At 40.8% G+C, this 17,045-nt stretch overlaps 1 protein-coding gene across 1 annotated transcript in view; it reads right to left on the reverse strand.

Annotated features, from left to right (window-relative positions):
• UBA6 (ubiquitin like modifier activating enzyme 6) overlaps positions 1 to 16,335 on the reverse strand; it is a 38,671-nt gene extending 22,336 nt beyond the window's left edge. Inside the window, exons 1-16 of the mRNA XM_064510246.1 lie at positions 16,216 to 16,335; positions 14,225 to 14,287; positions 12,531 to 12,625; positions 11,636 to 11,664; positions 10,726 to 10,820; positions 10,065 to 10,176; positions 8,845 to 8,925; positions 8,176 to 8,298; positions 5,945 to 6,068; positions 4,811 to 4,914; positions 3,199 to 3,261; positions 2,081 to 2,157; positions 1,596 to 1,662; positions 1,248 to 1,391; positions 515 to 582; positions 157 to 235 (exon numbers count right to left, since the gene is read on the reverse strand). Coding sequence (XP_064366316.1) covers positions 157 to 235; positions 515 to 582; positions 1,248 to 1,391; positions 1,596 to 1,662; positions 2,081 to 2,157; positions 3,199 to 3,261; positions 4,811 to 4,914; positions 5,945 to 6,068; positions 8,176 to 8,298; positions 8,845 to 8,925; positions 10,065 to 10,176; positions 10,726 to 10,820; positions 11,636 to 11,664; positions 12,531 to 12,625; positions 14,225 to 14,265 — 1,302 coding nt within the window. The 5' untranslated portion in view covers positions 14,266 to 14,287; positions 16,216 to 16,335. The remainder of the gene's footprint in view (positions 1 to 156; positions 236 to 514; positions 583 to 1,247; positions 1,392 to 1,595; positions 1,663 to 2,080; positions 2,158 to 3,198; positions 3,262 to 4,810; positions 4,915 to 5,944; positions 6,069 to 8,175; positions 8,299 to 8,844; positions 8,926 to 10,064; positions 10,177 to 10,725; positions 10,821 to 11,635; positions 11,665 to 12,530; positions 12,626 to 14,224; positions 14,288 to 16,215) is intronic.
• Positions 16,336 to 17,045: the final 710 nt, after the last annotated feature.

Raw genomic sequence — 17,045 nt, forward strand, 5'->3', positions numbered from 1 at the left:
CCAGGCAACTTAGACAAGTCCTATGCCAATTCTGGACCATTAACTCTGCAATGACACAGGTAATCAGGGCTAATCTCACTAATTTGAAGACAGTTGGCATTAGCTGTGTTAGCAAAGAGTACTTGCAAGAAGCCTAACAATGTCAGTCATACTCACCAAGAAAACATTCAAATCATGCAGCTTCTGGCACAGAGAGTCTCCAATACAAGCCCTCAAGGCATCATACCTATCTCCCCTTTGCAAGCATAGGGGACAAAAACAGAAGAGTAGCAAGTTGTCATTTATCCTGTTAGTACCACTGATGCCAAACTGGACTTGGATGTGAACTGAGAGAATCTGACTGAGTCCCCTATAACTACTACTCCTCCCATGATCAAAAATAAGACACACATTCTCACCTCAGAAACCTGTCCTTTCAGCAGCTTACACTGAACTAATTTAAAAAAAACAAGCGAGCCTGTCTGAGAATCATATGTGAGCAGTACATAAAACAGCACATTGCATTTATATTTACCGTGGGAGAAATTCTTCATAGCTTGTCTTTTCTAGCGGTGTAACAATGTCTAACATATCTATATATAGCTGTAAGAGGGAAAAAAAAAACTCAGAAAAACATTCATGCTACTTAAGCTTAAAAAAACAAAACAAGTATTTTCTGTATAAAACCAAATCTAGAAATTTAAAGAACTAAGTCTGTACTGCCAATGGAAGACTATACAGCATTCAGTTATTTAGAGTTCATTAAACATTTTCAGAAAACAGGAAAAAGTGTCTGGACCACAGAGGAAAAAGCTCACCGAGATCTGAGCCGCAAGCTCAGTATATTGTGACCAGCATATTATTACTCCAAACCCCCTCAATAGGACTGCAGTTTTTAATATAACTTTACTCTTGCCACTAGTTCTGGGGTGCTGAAAGCACTGCTTTTGTGTGCCGTGGCCTCAGCTGGGATTTGGAACACATCACACCTTTGCAGCCATGCACAGACAGGCCGATGCTTGCCTTACTTATAGCAAACCGAATGCAATGCCTGAATCCCACATATGAACACTTTATCTAAACTGGATGCACTTTCACTGCATGCACAAAACTGCAATATTTTTTCCCACATTCAGTCTCAAATTTTCTTCTTTTTGTTAAAGAAGTTGCTCAGGCTGTTTTGCTCATACAGCATTCACACACAGCCTCTGCCATCCATTCATAACATCACCGTCAAAATAGAGATGCAGAAACAAAAACAGCTTTACCCATTGTTGCAATGGAGAAAATTTTCCTGTAACTGCCTTCAAGACTTCCTGGCTAGCAACGCCACCCACTGCTGCAGCCAGAGGAGCTAGAAATCCCTGAGCCGTCCTAGAGAGCCATTTCACTACATCTCCATTCACCTGAGGCTGAAAAATAAGAAACGGTAACAACAGATTTCTCTCTCCAATCAAGCAAGTCAGTGCTTTTATTACATCAATCTGTGTGGCATTTAGAAAACCAGCTAACCCATCGAAAGATGGATACAAAGGCCAGAGCAAGGGCCAACAACTAAAGCATGGTCTTTAGACAGGTAAATGAGCACATCATAATGTTGCTTATTCACTACTTACCCTGTTTTCCAGTGTTTCACTTACAGACATGGCTATTTTCAGCATTTCCTCAGCATCCTGAAGGCATCTAGACACCAGAGTGGCAACAATAATGATCATTTAAACATTCCAGATTCCTTCTGGAAACATGATCAACCAAGAACAAAGCGCTTGGATATAAACAGTAGGGAGAGTTTAGAAATGTATATTGGCATTAAAGACATGCTTCTAAATATTAGGGTTAGGTCAAGAACAAGAGCCTCATTGTCTTTTTCTGTCTACCAAGGCTCAGAAGGTGTCACTGCTATATTGGGAAAGCCCTGTTTCAAACCCAGACTGGCATCAGATGACATTTTCCATCTAGATTTTAGGTTTTCAGTTCTATGTCATTTATTATTAGATGGACCAGGCACCATGTCACACATCTATTCAGTAACTACAATAAAAAGAAAGATCTGCCTGATGAAAGGCTATCACAGCTAGTAAACACAAGACTGCTGCATTACCCAATATTCGGGATGCGACCAAAGCTCTCTTGGAAGTGGTTCAAGGCAAGCATGGCAATGTGGATCTGCAGAGGGGCCTGTTAAGACAATAGAGAACAAAAGCAATTGTTTATTTGAACTGTTGCTACCATTTGGGGTCCTTGTTCCTTAACTGCACAGCTCCAATAAAGTTTGTATCTAAGTAGCATTAAAAATTGAATTTGAAACACCTTCCACTAGTGATTTTACAAACTGAGATTATAAAATATTACACAGTAGCAATGTAACACCTTTCGCACACACTCAGCATCCACTCTAAGTCTAGCTAAAGTGTCCCTAAAAGAATTTTGTGCTGAAATTGGAAAACACTGTAACCTTTTTTAATTAGATATTAGAATGCATTGCATTTTGACAAACCTCAATACCAAAGCCAAGCATTAAGAATCAGAAAAACCAAAGAGACAAATCAGAGCATATATTATCCCCCAAAAGTTACACCCCCCCCCCCAAAAAAAAAAATCACTAAATCAACATAATTTAGTTTAATACTTGAATGGGCCGGAGACTTACATGCCTTGCATGCCCATAATACATTACTAAAACTGCACTAAGGGCAAATACTACAAAATTCCCGTTGAATTTTAAAAATATCTCTTAATATCTTTCAATGAAAAAAAAGTTAACCTCACATTGCTAACTCCAGTTTCCAACCAACCTATGAATGACTTTTTCCCTTCATCCCTGCTTTGATTCCAGTGTGATTTTTATCAACCAAATATCGTTAAACACAGGAAAAGGCATTGTGTCACTTGCAAAATTTGTATCCCTATGAATTAAGGAGTTATCGAAACCTGATGTTTTAAACAGCACATTTACAGAGAGGTGGCCGAGCTTAGCACCTGCAATATTCTCAATGCAATTCATGGATAACAAGCTTCCACTTGGACTGCAACTCCGATGCATGTTCTGTGTGACCACACATAAACTGATACCCCACTCTTACTTTGTACTTTAAACTCACATGTAGCTATTACAGAAGAGTTACAGATGCATATTTTTATACATATAAAACAGCAGATTACATTCTATGCAGTTATAACATTAAAACACTCACACCCAAGTCCCCACACACTGATTACCTCAGGCTTGCTAAAATCTGCAACAAGGCATACTGGATTTGTTAGCTGCTTCTCTAACCGTTCCTGAAAAAAAAAAGAGTTCAGAATAATAGCACATTCACTTAAGAACACGACAGTTACTGCTATGTGACAAAACAACACTCATCCTGAAGAGACTGAGAATCAAACATCCTTTCTTGCTAGCTTTTCATTCCTATTACTCTCTCCATTAGTAATGTCATAAAACATGCTTAAAATAGTAAGCTACTGCAAATTTTGTAGGTAAAATTTCCTATTAGAGTTAACTAGTACAGCTGGAAAAAGTAGACCAACTTTCAGGCATATCAGTATAAAATATCAGGTCTCAGATCTAAAATAAGTGAAGTTCTCAACTTCAGCTCAGAACAACTGCTCATGGCTTAATATATGTCAACGAGACCACCCCTGAAAGAGGCGGCCAGTACCTGCAAAGCAGAGGGAAAAGTAGTAATAGGCTGTTTACCACCTGGTGAAAGAGCTGAAGGCACACCTTACTGCCCCCAAAACCACTTTCTCCATACCACAAGAGGAGGTTGCTGAAGACAAAAGTTGCCGTGAGCATGCCTGCAATGGAGGAGGGTGGTAGTCTCCCTGGTCTTGCTCTAAAACAGGATAGCACTGCTACCCTGTATAATATATAGGCTAGTGACAGTAGCAGTGGATGTAACACTGTTCATTGGGAAATGGTTTATGCAGAGGATCTGAGTTTCAAAGTACAAATGCTCTTTGCTGAGGAGGGCTTTACTGTGAGACTTCTTTCATTTATGAGCACAGGGACTTTTTCCATGCTCTCCAAAGTGAGGGGCTGTGTAGTTTCTTGGAGGCAAAGATGATTCCAGAAATATCTTGGAATGACAAGGGATCTAAAGTCTTTAAGTCTTGTTTACACAGGCAGCATCAGAGAGCTGCATCTTACTTCCTTCTTTGCCTCCTTGTTTAATTGCTTTAACTTCTCTCTTCAATAAGGAAAACTCTCCCCAGAACAAGTGTCACATGTGTCATATCCTAATGGCAAGACCTATGTCAAGGTAACTGCCTTGAGGTCAGCTACCAGAGATTTTACATGCACTTGCTTGTGTGCTTGCAAAACTTCCCAACTGCGCAAGAACAGGAAGCCTCTGCTTTGCAGACACAAGGTACAGCCCATGAGCTGGGCAGCATGTTCTCATAGTAGAAGGGGCTGATCCTCGCTCCCAGGTCTTTAGCAGGACTTCCTAGAGCAGCCAGGATCTACTTTACATGGGCAAAAAAGGGCATGCTACACAATGTAGTTTGCAATTCCTCTCATACAAACTCATCCAACTGACTCTTCTTCACAGAGGCTGCCAAGAAATCACCAACTCTTGGGCCTTTATGGAACTCCCCAGCAGTACAGGCACAGGTTGCCCATAAAATATTGATCTCTACACTACTGAGTAACTTTGATATTGAAGTATTCCATATTCTAAGCCATTTATTAATCAGCATCACTATTCTTTTCCTATACAGTCAGTATAAACTCAAACCATGGATACCCAAATCACAGCTGAACTCTGCTTCCATTCCTTAGCCAAGTTTCACCCTAAGAACCTGGTTCTGCCCAACACACACTTACAAAGTAAAACATCTTCGGTGTCTTCACTTGGACAGCTATGCCTCCATGCAAGTAAGGCTCCATATCTGTAGTATCACCAATGCTGAAGGAATAAGGTGACACCACTAAAGAGAGAAGAGAATGAACGCTGTGACAGATAATTAAAAGTTTCAGTGCGTACTACAATTCCATATATGAAAAAGTGAGCTTTTTGCCAATGCTTTTTATATTGTAACTTTCTAGTGTGCAGCCTTTCTTTGAAATCACATGTACAGTTGATCCTCCTAACTTTAACAGGATTGTCCCTCCCTGCCAAGTTCTGGGCTACAGCATTAGTTTCACATGATCTGTTATGAAATAAGCTTTTTAAAGGGGAAGCAGATTTAACAAGAATTCTGATGACCACAGCTCTGTAACAAAAATGAAACCACCACTGGTTTTCTTCAAACTGCGCACAGCAGCACCCAGCGTATTGCTCAGAATAAGGCTTTAGCCCAGTGACTAGAAATACAAAGGATAAAGCAGCTCTGCAGGGCAACTAGACCATTTAAGTCAAATCCTTCCTCCCATATCACCTGGAGCACCATTCAGTTAAAGGAACAGACACAAAAAGAAATGTTTTGTTTGTTAAATCCCAGGACCTGAAAACTGAAACCAAATGCTGGGCTTTGATTAAGAGAAATGAATGGAACACGGCATCAACGCTAGTAAAACAAAACAAAATAGTTCAGAAAAAGCAGACTCAGCCACATATTTCAAGTGTCCTGTATTTATTATCTTAGACCACATAGTAATTAAAAAAAAAAAAAAAGAGGGAGGGGAGTCTGAAAAGCAGACCCCAAACAACAAAATAGGGGCCTCCAAATAATAAAATAATTTGGTCAGCAAATTGAGGCTAGTAACCATGGAGGTTGCCATCTAGTTTCCATCCCTTCACACTTGCCTGCTAAGCAGCAAATGAAGTTGAAGAAGCTTTACTAGATGGAAATGGAATTAAGATAACACTAGGATGACCTCCACACCAGAAGGAAATTTTTTGTGTGCAAATTCACTGTGGATCTGCACAACCCAGTACTTTTCTGTCTGCAATAACTACCACTGCAGTGAATTTAAAAAGCTAAAAATAAATACATATACAAAAAAGCAACGGTTTACCTGTTATTTGGTGTGTGGATCCATTTAAACATGACATTCCATTAACTTCCCGGAAGGTTAAAAACTGCCCTGTTTCAAGCCTGTGTGGATGATTTTCAAGGCAAGTGACAATACCAGGATTTGACTGAAAGCAAAAATGGGAAAGTTAGCAAGGAGAAAGAGAGTCTTGTGTGAAGGAGCTGTGCTTCATCCTAGACACACACCTGTATCTGCTGAAACTACAGCCACTAACACTTTTACTACCTAGGTTCTGCCCTAACTAGGGAGCAACCTATGATAACATTTTTTCACTCCAAATATTTTCAGTTGTACAGTGCTTTCCTAACACAAGCTTACTCATTTTTACCTTTCACAGTTCCCAGCAAGTAAACTGGATTGCTATTGGTTCTAACTAGTCAGATTGTTCTGTTCCATAGTAGCAGCAAATTGGCCTCCTTTTTCTAACCCCAAAATAGACTATACATATGAAGTAATTTTCATAGACATTAACAAAAGTCTTGTGAATGGTCCTTATTATTGCATGCCTCCTTCTAATCTGATCTTTATAAAGAGGACACCAAAAACTTATGAAGATAATGAAGTTGGACATCCTTAAATATAGGAAAGCCACAACCTCAAGGGGATCAAAGGCAAACAAGCTTATGTTTGCAGGAGTCTCAGACAACATCACATCATGTTACAGGATGCCATGCCCAACCTCCCAAGCACACAGAGACCCCTCTGCAGTATGACGACAGCTTCTTTAGGAAGACCTTGTGGTGCAACTCATGCCATAAGATAGTGGATCTGCAAGCAAGCGTGGCCTGTAGAGACACCTCTTCCTGCCCTCCCAGTACTAGAAAGACTTCTATCAAGTAGTGTAAAACTTAGCTAAAGATTTAAAAGCAAATTTGAATTAGAAATACAGATCTTCCTATACATTGTTGTTAGTCCATTAAAACCAATGTATCAGCAAGTTTATCTTTAACGGGTGCAAGTGCCATAAAGAATCAGAGAACTATCCATCTTTAGTATCAATACAAGCTTCAGGAAGACAACAGGCTCACATGTTTTTTGCTGCACAGTTATATACATCATTCTTACTTGTTTGACAGCAATGACTGTCAGGGTTTTTTTTCAGAGAATTTAATTATTTTTCATTTCAATTTTGCAGGTAGGGCTAAAAGTTGTTACTTTAGTCCTGTTCCAGGACTAAAAGTTGTAACTTTGATTGACGTCACCCCTCTAAATGCTACGCTATCATAAACCTAAGAGATGCTTAATTCAGAGGGCTCACAGAACATTCACTGCTCTCCAGAGAGAAATATACTAGAAGAGAACAAGGAAAACAAGGACATCACCCGGATCCTAGATTCTCAAAAACTAAACCCAAATACCAAGTTATGAACAGAAGGAAAAAAAATGGCAGGCAATCAGCACAAACCATGAAACACAGCTATGTATGGTTTATGCAGTTAATGGGAACAATCAAGTCTTCCATCCTCTTTTGGACAGACCAAAGAACAGGTCATGCAAATCATGCCACAAGCTTTAATTCAGATCAAATCCAGCTTGTTATACAATCTCTTCTAGTTTGATTATTATTATGTCTAGACTGGAGATAAGATAAACAATTTGCTTTTAGATGAGTAAGCCTCTAGTATGAACTTCCAGAGTTGAGAGACAGAGCTGAAGTTGCTTCCATTTTATAAAACACTAATACAAGACTGAATAGATATCCTCTCTAACATTTTACAGCAGCAGTATTAGCAATAATATGCTTTTTGCAGTCTTTGCTTTCATAGGTTAAAATAATCAAGCTCTCTTAAATTTCTTCTCAAAATAGGTTCTCCATCCCCTTTATCATTCTAATAGTCCTTCTCTATACCTGCAGTAGTCTGTGTTCATAAAAAAGGCTATTCTCCTGCCTACTTCAGGGTTTCCCTAGAAGCCTTAACCCAGACCCATACTAAGGCTATGCCCTTTTCTCTCCAAATCTCCTTATTTCTTTCTCTCTCAAAAGAAGAGAACCTCAACGTTATGATGTTACATTTTAAGCAATGAGCAGGAGCCATCACTCTGCTCTATGGTGTTAGCACTTACCATAGACTGCTTTTTGGTGGAGGCACTAAAGGAATTTTATTTCAGATGCTTAGCAGGCTGCTAAAGTGAAACACTCTACTTAGTTATGTAGCCAATAATAAGTGATAACAATGCAAATTTATAGCAGCTCGACAACTTCTATCTCTTACTTGTGTGATGTTTGAAATGAAGATTTCCTTTGGCTCCTCTCCTGTTGTATCCAGCACTTCAAATTCATCACCAAAGTCACAAAACAAACGTGAACATATTCCATAGACATCTGCACTGATGAACTATAAGAGAAGGTAAAAAGCATCAGTATTTCTGACACAGCAAAAGCCAAAGGAGTGACCTCTCACATTCAACTTTGTCCAGTGCTACAAGGTACAAGTTCCACTCTGGTGCCAACTTGTCACATGCACCCAGGCCACTGACTAAATGGCCAAGCACTAATGAGACACTTTGAACCAGCATGAGTGTTTCATTCAGGACCACTCAAAACATGAGCCGCAGCAATATGCAGTCCTGTGATTTTTACTGCTGTTAAATTTGGTCTCAGCGTGTTCTCTCAGAACAAAACAAGTAGCCATGGGTTAATTGTGGGAAAAAATATGGCAGGTACCCAGACAGCATCAGACACATGCACAGAATTCAGAAACAGGGCAGAAAACAGCGTCACTGAAAGCCGTATGCTCCCAAAACCCACACTGCTCCACCAAAAGGATATCTGTAAAAGACTATATACCCCACAAACTGCTTTCTCCACTTCTGTACAGAACATGAGGGAGGTCCAAAATGCTCACTTTGTGGATTAATCATGTGTTTCATTTTTGTATTACCTTAATAGGTGGCTGCTGAGCATGACAAAAGTCATTAATCTTCTTCTGAAGCAACAGGCTTACTTCAGTCAAAATGACACACTGTCAACAAGAACACAGATAAGGTTAAGACAATGAAAGCAATCAACATCTTCAGGCCATGGAAAAAGTAGCAGCAACAGCCAGTTACTCGGGTGCCCTGAATCCCTAAGTTTCCTTTCCTTACAAGTAACAGAAAAAGCAGTCCTGAGCCAGTTTTACCATTACAGATTAGAACACACAGGTTACTGCTCCACTAATTCTGTAAGCAAGATGATCAAGAGCAGGAACAGCAAATTCTCACTTATTTTTTTAACTGGAGCTATGAATTTCAAAACCTAAATAGAATACTTACAAAATCAGTTATGAGTAATCTCTGAGCAACTGTAGTTCTTTAACTGTAAGGATAATGTCAGCAAGATATGCCCACCTGATACTGATCTAGCATGTACCAAGAAGTCTGCACAAACTTCAAGCATTGCTGTTTGTCAAGTTGCAGACAAATTACTCTTTTTTGCAAGCATTCCTTTAAAGCTGGGGATAGTTTTTGGTTTCAAAGCAGAAGCTCTGTGTCTTATTTTGTTACACATGGCTTATTACAGCTGGGACATTCAGAAACTTGGTTAGCTTAGCTAAAATAACTAACAGCTATGCAGTAAATGTTCCCAGCTTGTGCTAAGCCATGTGCACACACCAGAGACAGCTGATTGAACAACGGAATAGCTCCTCATTCCACCACAGAGTTGCTTACGTTTCATTAGACTCATACATACAGAAATACATGACACTTCTAATTATATAGCCTGCATTCCTACTCTCTGGAATACAAAGCACAAAATACACACCAAACATCCATGCAGTGGGACTGTAAAAAAAAGTTAGTGTTATCTTGGAAATAAAAACAACAATCATAAAAACTGCATGGCAATCTCATTCAGTTATTTATTGTCATAACAAATGTCAGTGCCAGAAACATAGAATCATAGTTTCAGCCTTAAAAAAGAAAAAACAAACAAAAACCAAAAAAGACAATTTCACTTGTCCAAGGACAAGAACTATCTGCTTTCTTGCTATCATCTCAAAGTATTTAGATTTATTTTCATTTTCTTGGCTTAAATTATTTAAAAAAAAAATCAAAGATTTTTGTTGTTGTTGTTCTGAGGAAAGTATCCTGCACAGCTCCTTTAAGTAGAGTTCCATACCTGGTATTGCTTTAGGAAAGACAGATCTGTGGTTTCATCTAGTGGCATAGTTGATGCTGCGACATGGACGTATGGATTGAGTTCTGCAATATGATGAAGTGTGGCCTCAGCCCTGAAAGAAAGGTAACTTTCAAATTTTTATCCATTTATAATTTATATTTTCAAGACAATTCCATGCCACACATGACCTACAAAAGTCCCTTAGGAAGTCTCTTGGTGATGATGACTTCAACTCATTTAGTCACATTTTCTTTCCAAGTGGGTCTGAGGAAGACAGCTCCGTCCAACACACAGCTGGACTCACCAATATCCTGGTGTCACAGCTGTTTTCTAGTCTTGTGCAGCTGGCTGAGGAAGTCAAAGGAAGAAATACACCCCCTTCCCTCCTTACTACATTTACATGAGAGCATTTGCTGTTTATAATCTGCTAGCTACAAGACACAAGATGCATGACTTGGACAGGGCTCCAGTCCCAACCTAGACTTCCCATGATACCCCTACCTGGGCACCGTACTCAAAGCCAGTACCTCCAAAGGCAGGGTTTAACGAGCATCTGATGTCTGTTAACAGTTTGTGGACAGTGAACTGTTTTTTTTGCCACTGATCAAACTGTTACTCCTAGTCAAGTTCTGCCCTCCTTCCCCCCAGAGACTTCACCAACCTGTTCTTTTGACTGGTAATATCATCTTCACGGATGAAGAAGTTGATCCCTAAATCCCATTTCGTACACTGCTTGGTGTCATGAACTGTAAGAGCCTAAGAAAGTTAGGCAAAAGCATTTACTGGAAGAAGCATACACGGTCACAGTACCCAAAAGAATGCATTAAGCCCCACATAAAATGCTGGAGGACTAGAACTGCAGCAGACCTAGTTGTACCATGGATAAGCACTAACTTCACCAATTTCTTTGCCAAGAAAGCTCTTAGTGTTTGAGAGGTAAGGACATATCTAGAAGATGCATTTCATTAAGCATTTCCTTCCAGGCTGCAGTGATATGAGCATTTAAAAACTTAGGATGACTTTTGTTACACTGTAATTATAGTGCAACTTCAAGCTATAACTGAAAGGATTCCTAAAAATTCAAACAAGTTTTTAAATTGAAAAAAAAGGTTTAAAAGGGTATGTCTAATAAAATTAATCTCAAAAGGACAAAAGCAGTTATTGCATTAAAATATCCAGCCATAAGGAGAGTCTGCAGGGTGAAATAATAGGATATACGTTTTGCATAGTTTGGCTTTTAAATTTATACTACTCAGTTTACTAGAATTTGAACATAAACATTCAATGTCTGATGAGCAGTTGGCTAAAATATTACATGACGTATCTCAGAATGCTTCTACTCATCATCTCAAAAGATATGAAAATTCAGATTCACACTAGCTTGAGAATCAAACTGGACCTCTGGATGATCTAGATTATTAACATTTTCATTATCAAGTCCTCAAATCTTTTGCAATTCCTCTACAGGAAGACATTTACAGAACATATTAAGTTCAGCTAGCTAAAAATGCTCTAACTTTCTATCCCCCCACCCCCCAAGAATTCCCATAAAACAAAACTGTTTTACATACCTTTACCCCAGCTAGTATTATATTTTTGGCTGGAAGAAAGAAAAAAGGAAAAGAGAGAGAGAGAGAGAAAGAGAGAGAGAGACTGTTGCAGAATTCTGGCAAAGCTATGTAACTTATCATTTATAGGTGGACAATAACAACATGCCATTCCTAAGAACTTCACAGCTGAAGGGTTTGTTTTCTTCTAAATGTGGTTCAGGCATTCTATAGCACCACCGAAAGCAGAAGAATATGAGCAAGGTTCAAAAGGCTGTCTACAGTCATCATTCGTCAGCTGCTCATCCTACGAGTGTGATTACAGAAACACTAAGGACAGGAAACTGCAGTATCTCACAGCTCCGTTCTGGCATCTGGCACCCAGTCACATTAAGCCAACAGAAGAGGTGATACCCCAGGTAAGAACTGGCCAAGACAAGTCTTGTTTTCAAAGAGCAGAGAAAACAGTTAAGGGGTCCCCAATACCAGAACAATTCTGCATCTTGGGCCAAACCAAATCTATTCACCCTACCCGCCCCCATTTCCTACATGGTAATAATTCAGCCTGTAAGTGTCTCTTTATTAGGTTCATCGATACTGAAGCCTATAGGAATCATTTGGATTATCCAGCCTTGACTTTTACCCAAGATTCAAGATTTTGAGTAAAGTGATTTGGTCTATGGCAGCACATTTGCAAGTAATATTTAAAACATTTTTCCATTAAAAAGCTTATTAGAGAAAGTTCAGGATCTTACTGTGTTCTCCTGCATCTGCTATGTTACACATAGGCAACAAATACATATATTCATTCAGGTACTGAAGACATGTTTATTACATCTAAAGGAAGCTTCAGAAGTACGTTGGGGCAGTATGTTTATATACACTTGCATCTGTTTAAGTAAATGTTACCTGAACTTACCAATCTCCACACCAAGACCACCTACACCACTCAGGAACACGTGGGACTGAGCCATCTTCTGCATTGCTGTGTCTCCAAGAACGTATCTCTGGCGACTACATCCAAGATAAAGTCCAGTCAGAACAAGATACAAATAAAGTCAAGGACGTAAGAATGTAAGCCAAGAATTCACAGCGATTTCAAGAACGTTAACATATTCTCAATTATAAGTTGCTATTGCTTTCCTTCCCCCATCCCAGTCAGTTTCTAATCAGCAATACCAAGTTCTGATGATGAATTTGTGTCACTAATGACACATGCACATTTATATTTAGCAGCCCTCCATTCAACAAATAACTGAGGATATAACATGCATACAGTCACACTATATAGCACTTTAGGAAACACACTTACATCAAACAATATTTATTATTACCATCAAATACTAAGATAGTAAATGGATTAAGCTATTGAAACTAATCATTACATTTATTTGCCACAGGCTATATAAGCATAAAGGGAGAGGATTAGCTTCTGTGGGTAAAGTGACAGGTCTGCTCCCCTCTTATAGCCTGCACATCTCAATTATCATTATGGAGAAGTAATTAAAGAAATTCCCAGGAAAATGAAGCAAAACAGCCAGATTTCTGGGGACATTAGCATTCAAAGGGCACAGACATCTTGTAAGAATCACACCCTTAAGAGGGCCACATAGATCCACAGAATTTAAGCTTTCCAACCATCCTAAAGGGGACATTTACAACCCTCTTGGAAGAATCAGGACAAAATTCAGGGACTTGCACAGCTTGCATGAATCTGGTCCCTTCAAGTTTATCTACCACCAACCAGCCCAGTGCAATTTCTTAGAGTCTCAAGAGAGCTCTCCACAATCCTGGCTAAAATAGATGCAACTCATCTGCAGGTTGCTCTCTTATCCAGAGCTTTCACACTAGTCTGAAGCTACTGCAATTATTTATCTGATTATCAACTGTCTCAGAGGATAACAGAGATGATGATGATGTTCATGAGGACAGAGAACCATGGCAAAGATTGAGGAATAAATGAAAGACATGACAGAGGAGATAAATTACACACGGTAAAAAGGAGGTGGAAGAAAGAAGAAGGGACATGGCAAAGATTGAGGAATAAATGAAAGACATGACAGAGGAGATAAATTACACACGGTAAAAAGGAGGTGGAAGAAAGAAGAAGGGAGCGAGAAAACATTAAGAACAAGTGAAGAGAAGAATATCTACTCTCTCTGCTTTGACAAAATCGTCAAAGCAAAAACAGGCTGAAGTCAGAAAGAAAGCAGAAACATCAGTCCTGCTTTTCAAAAAAGCATGCATTATTGATACTTTACAAACTTTATTCAACTTTGTAGTATTTAATTGGACTTTTTACTGCACAGTGCTAATTGTCAAAAAACATCTGTCAAAATACCAATAAAGGAATAGTTTTACGGGAAGATTGCTTACATCTGCAACTCAGACAGTTCTCACAGTTTCAGAAACTTTGGTGGAAATGGATTCAGCTTCACATGCTGGACATTTTAGTTTTACCCCTTTCAAAAGTAGGGACACAGCAGCACAAGCGCTCGCACCTTTACCTAACAGGCAGCAGATACTGTGTTCAAGTTTTGGCTTTAACACTACTGCATGTAAATATATACATCGCTGAAAAGTCAAGAACACACGTAAATCAGATATTCTTACCTATATAAAGCATCATCAATTTCCATAGAATCTGTCGCCATGATGCAATGTAATTTGTTTGCACTAGAAGAATTACAAAAAGAAAGAATATGGTTATCCTGGAAGCCATTTCACAGACCGTATCCCCTTACCCCCAATTCTTCAACGGAAGAATCACAAAATGCAAAAAGCAATGTTACATAATAGTCATTTTGACCATTAAGAAACCTACAGATCAACACAGCACTGAGGCAATTAAAATGCACAGAAGCCAAAAGACAAGAACCCCCAAACCTTCAACTGATGATTTCAGAATACAGAGAGGTATATTAATTACCCCACTGAGGAGTCCCAAGATTTAATTCTTGTATTTCCACAGTTGGATTTAGTAAACCTAAAATTTCATTTTTTGTTAGCAACTGCAAGCTATTGAACTTGTATCTGCTTGATTGCTTCTTATCTGAAAGAGAAGACGGGGATCTCAGAACAGCTAGGCATAGTTATTTGTGCTGCATTATTTCTATGTTAACTGAAAATACTTAAGAAATCGGCTACTGTTATACCTAACTCAAGAGTCACTACCCAGAAGCACTTTTGAAAAAACTGTGATGTATAAGTTAGTGGACAATACCCAAAAGGTAATACAATTTATTTCTTTTAAAAGTCATACTGTAAGCTCTGAATTAATGCAACATTTAATCAAGACATCAAGTTGAAGAGTTAAACAGGACTTTAAGAGTATAGTATTTGCGCTATTAAGGCCTTCAGTCAGCAAAGATCTTTTTATTGCTAAATTACCTTAGTGATAACTAAGCACGGGGATTAGGAAGAAACTCTGCCTCTGGGCAGGCTGTTCCTTAGTTATGTAGCCTGGGAACTGGCCCTTCCCAGATCTGGTAGTGACCATCACCACGTACTGGGCAAGCACAACCGACCTCACATCTGATCCAGCACATCCTCTTACAACTCCCTACCAACAGTCTTGGAAACTAGGATTTGGAAACAAGGGTGACAACCTTTTCTCTAAAGAGCTTGAAAGTAAAGGCCCAGAAATACTATGTAGTTTTTCCTGCTGAGATCATGGATGCGCAGACATACCCAGTGACAGCTTTCAAATTGGATAATGCTGCCTGAGGGTCAACTCTTTTCAGTTTTTTTCAGTATCTTTTTTTTTTTGCTGTTGTTCGTATGGCTCTGGAACGCACTGTAGCATTTCTAAAGTGCACCTCCTGCGGCCCATAACCACTTGGATCAAATTAGGCCCAAAAGTCCTAGCCCCCTCCAGGTTTTCTGGTGGCCAGTTGGATAGTGCCACAGCAGGGCGACAGGAGACGGAGCTAGACGGGAAAGCAAGCCACAAACATCGCCAGTTGAGTTATTTCACAGGTTGGACACCACCCGTCACATGCCAGTGAGCATGCAGTGCACAACGTGTGCCTGAAAGCCCCTTCCGGGCCATGACAGCCCAACGCAAGCACCCCTGGGGCAGCTCCCCACAACAACATGGGCGCTCTGGGGCTCCCCAGCATAGGGGCAAAACACATCTCGCCAAGAGGGCTTCGTGGCACCGCCAGTCAAGCGGCTCGCCCGCTGACAAGACTGCGCTAAGCTACTCCTGTAAACCTGGTGCTACTTCTCACTGGAGTGCAGCCCCTATTGAACCCACTGCAGACAAAGGAGTGTGATGCAGGCAAAAAAAAAAAAAAAAAAAAAAAAAGAGGAAAAAAAAAAGATTTCATTCTGATGTTTTCTCCTTCCGGTTCTTCACCACGGGCTTATCCTTCCTTGCGACGAAAGATTTCAACCCGGGCAGCACTGAGCCGGGCTCACGAAGCCGGGGCCTGGTGAGAAGGACCGGGCACCTTCTCCTCCACGGGCGGCCGGGGCCGGGGACGCGGCTGCCGCTGCCGAAGCCCCCCCACCCCGGGCCGCCAACCGCCGCTCAATCGTCGCCAACCGTCCTCCCGCGCAACGCCCCGCCCCGCCCGGCCCGGCCCGCCGCCCGCCCTCACCGCGCCGCGACGAGGCCTGGGCGCTGCCGGCGGCGCCGGGGAAGAGGCAGGAAGGGGCCAGGAAGCGGCAGCCGGTGCCGCGGCACCTCCCCGCCTGCGCCGACCTGGGGGGCCGGGCTGAGCCCGCCCGCTCGCCATGACGCGACGCGGGGCCGCCCGCCTCCCTCCCCGCCCTCTTAGCGTCATGGCGGCGGCGGCGGGTGGAGTAGGCGGCCGGGTGAAGCGGTTTAGCAGGGAAAAGAGGGTTTAGTTTTGGGGGCTCAAAGCAGCGGACTCTCTGGGAGATTTTTGTTTGGTTTGGTCCAGAGCCTTCCATCACGGGGCCGGGGGCTTTTGCTGGGGCTGTGGGGCAAGCGCCATACCTTGAATAAAAATTGGGAACAGTCGCTAATACCTGAGAAGAGGTTTTCTCAAAAGGCGTTTGGGGACCTTCTCAAAGGACTCTTTCCCCCAAAGAGGCACTTTTCTTATTACGTAAGCACCGTGGTTTAAAAAATCCCTCCCTGTGCTCAAGGGTAACCGATTTACACAAGTAAATTTTTATTTTTGAGCCCTACTCGTGATACTGTTCCTGTCCTGCAGGACAGAGCCAGATTTAATGCTTCCACTTGGCTTCTCAAAAAATAGCCAGAATCTTATCCAATGGGGGTAAAAAGGGAAATTTTGGTGCCCCAAACATACGGTAGAGAGCAGCTAAGCCCATTCAGGAACAGAAATTTGGTAATTTCTCAGTGCTACCTGGAAGCAAATACAGCCTAAGGAGATCATCGATTGCTCCTGAAAAAGTGTCATGTTTCAGGAATAGTTTGGGCTGAGCCTTTCCTTGCTTG

The sequence above is a fragment of the Dromaius novaehollandiae genome, chromosome 4, assembly GCF_036370855.1.
Source record: "Dromaius novaehollandiae isolate bDroNov1 chromosome 4, bDroNov1.hap1, whole genome shotgun sequence".
NCBI lineage: Eukaryota > Metazoa > Chordata > Aves > Casuariiformes > Dromaiidae > Dromaius > Dromaius novaehollandiae.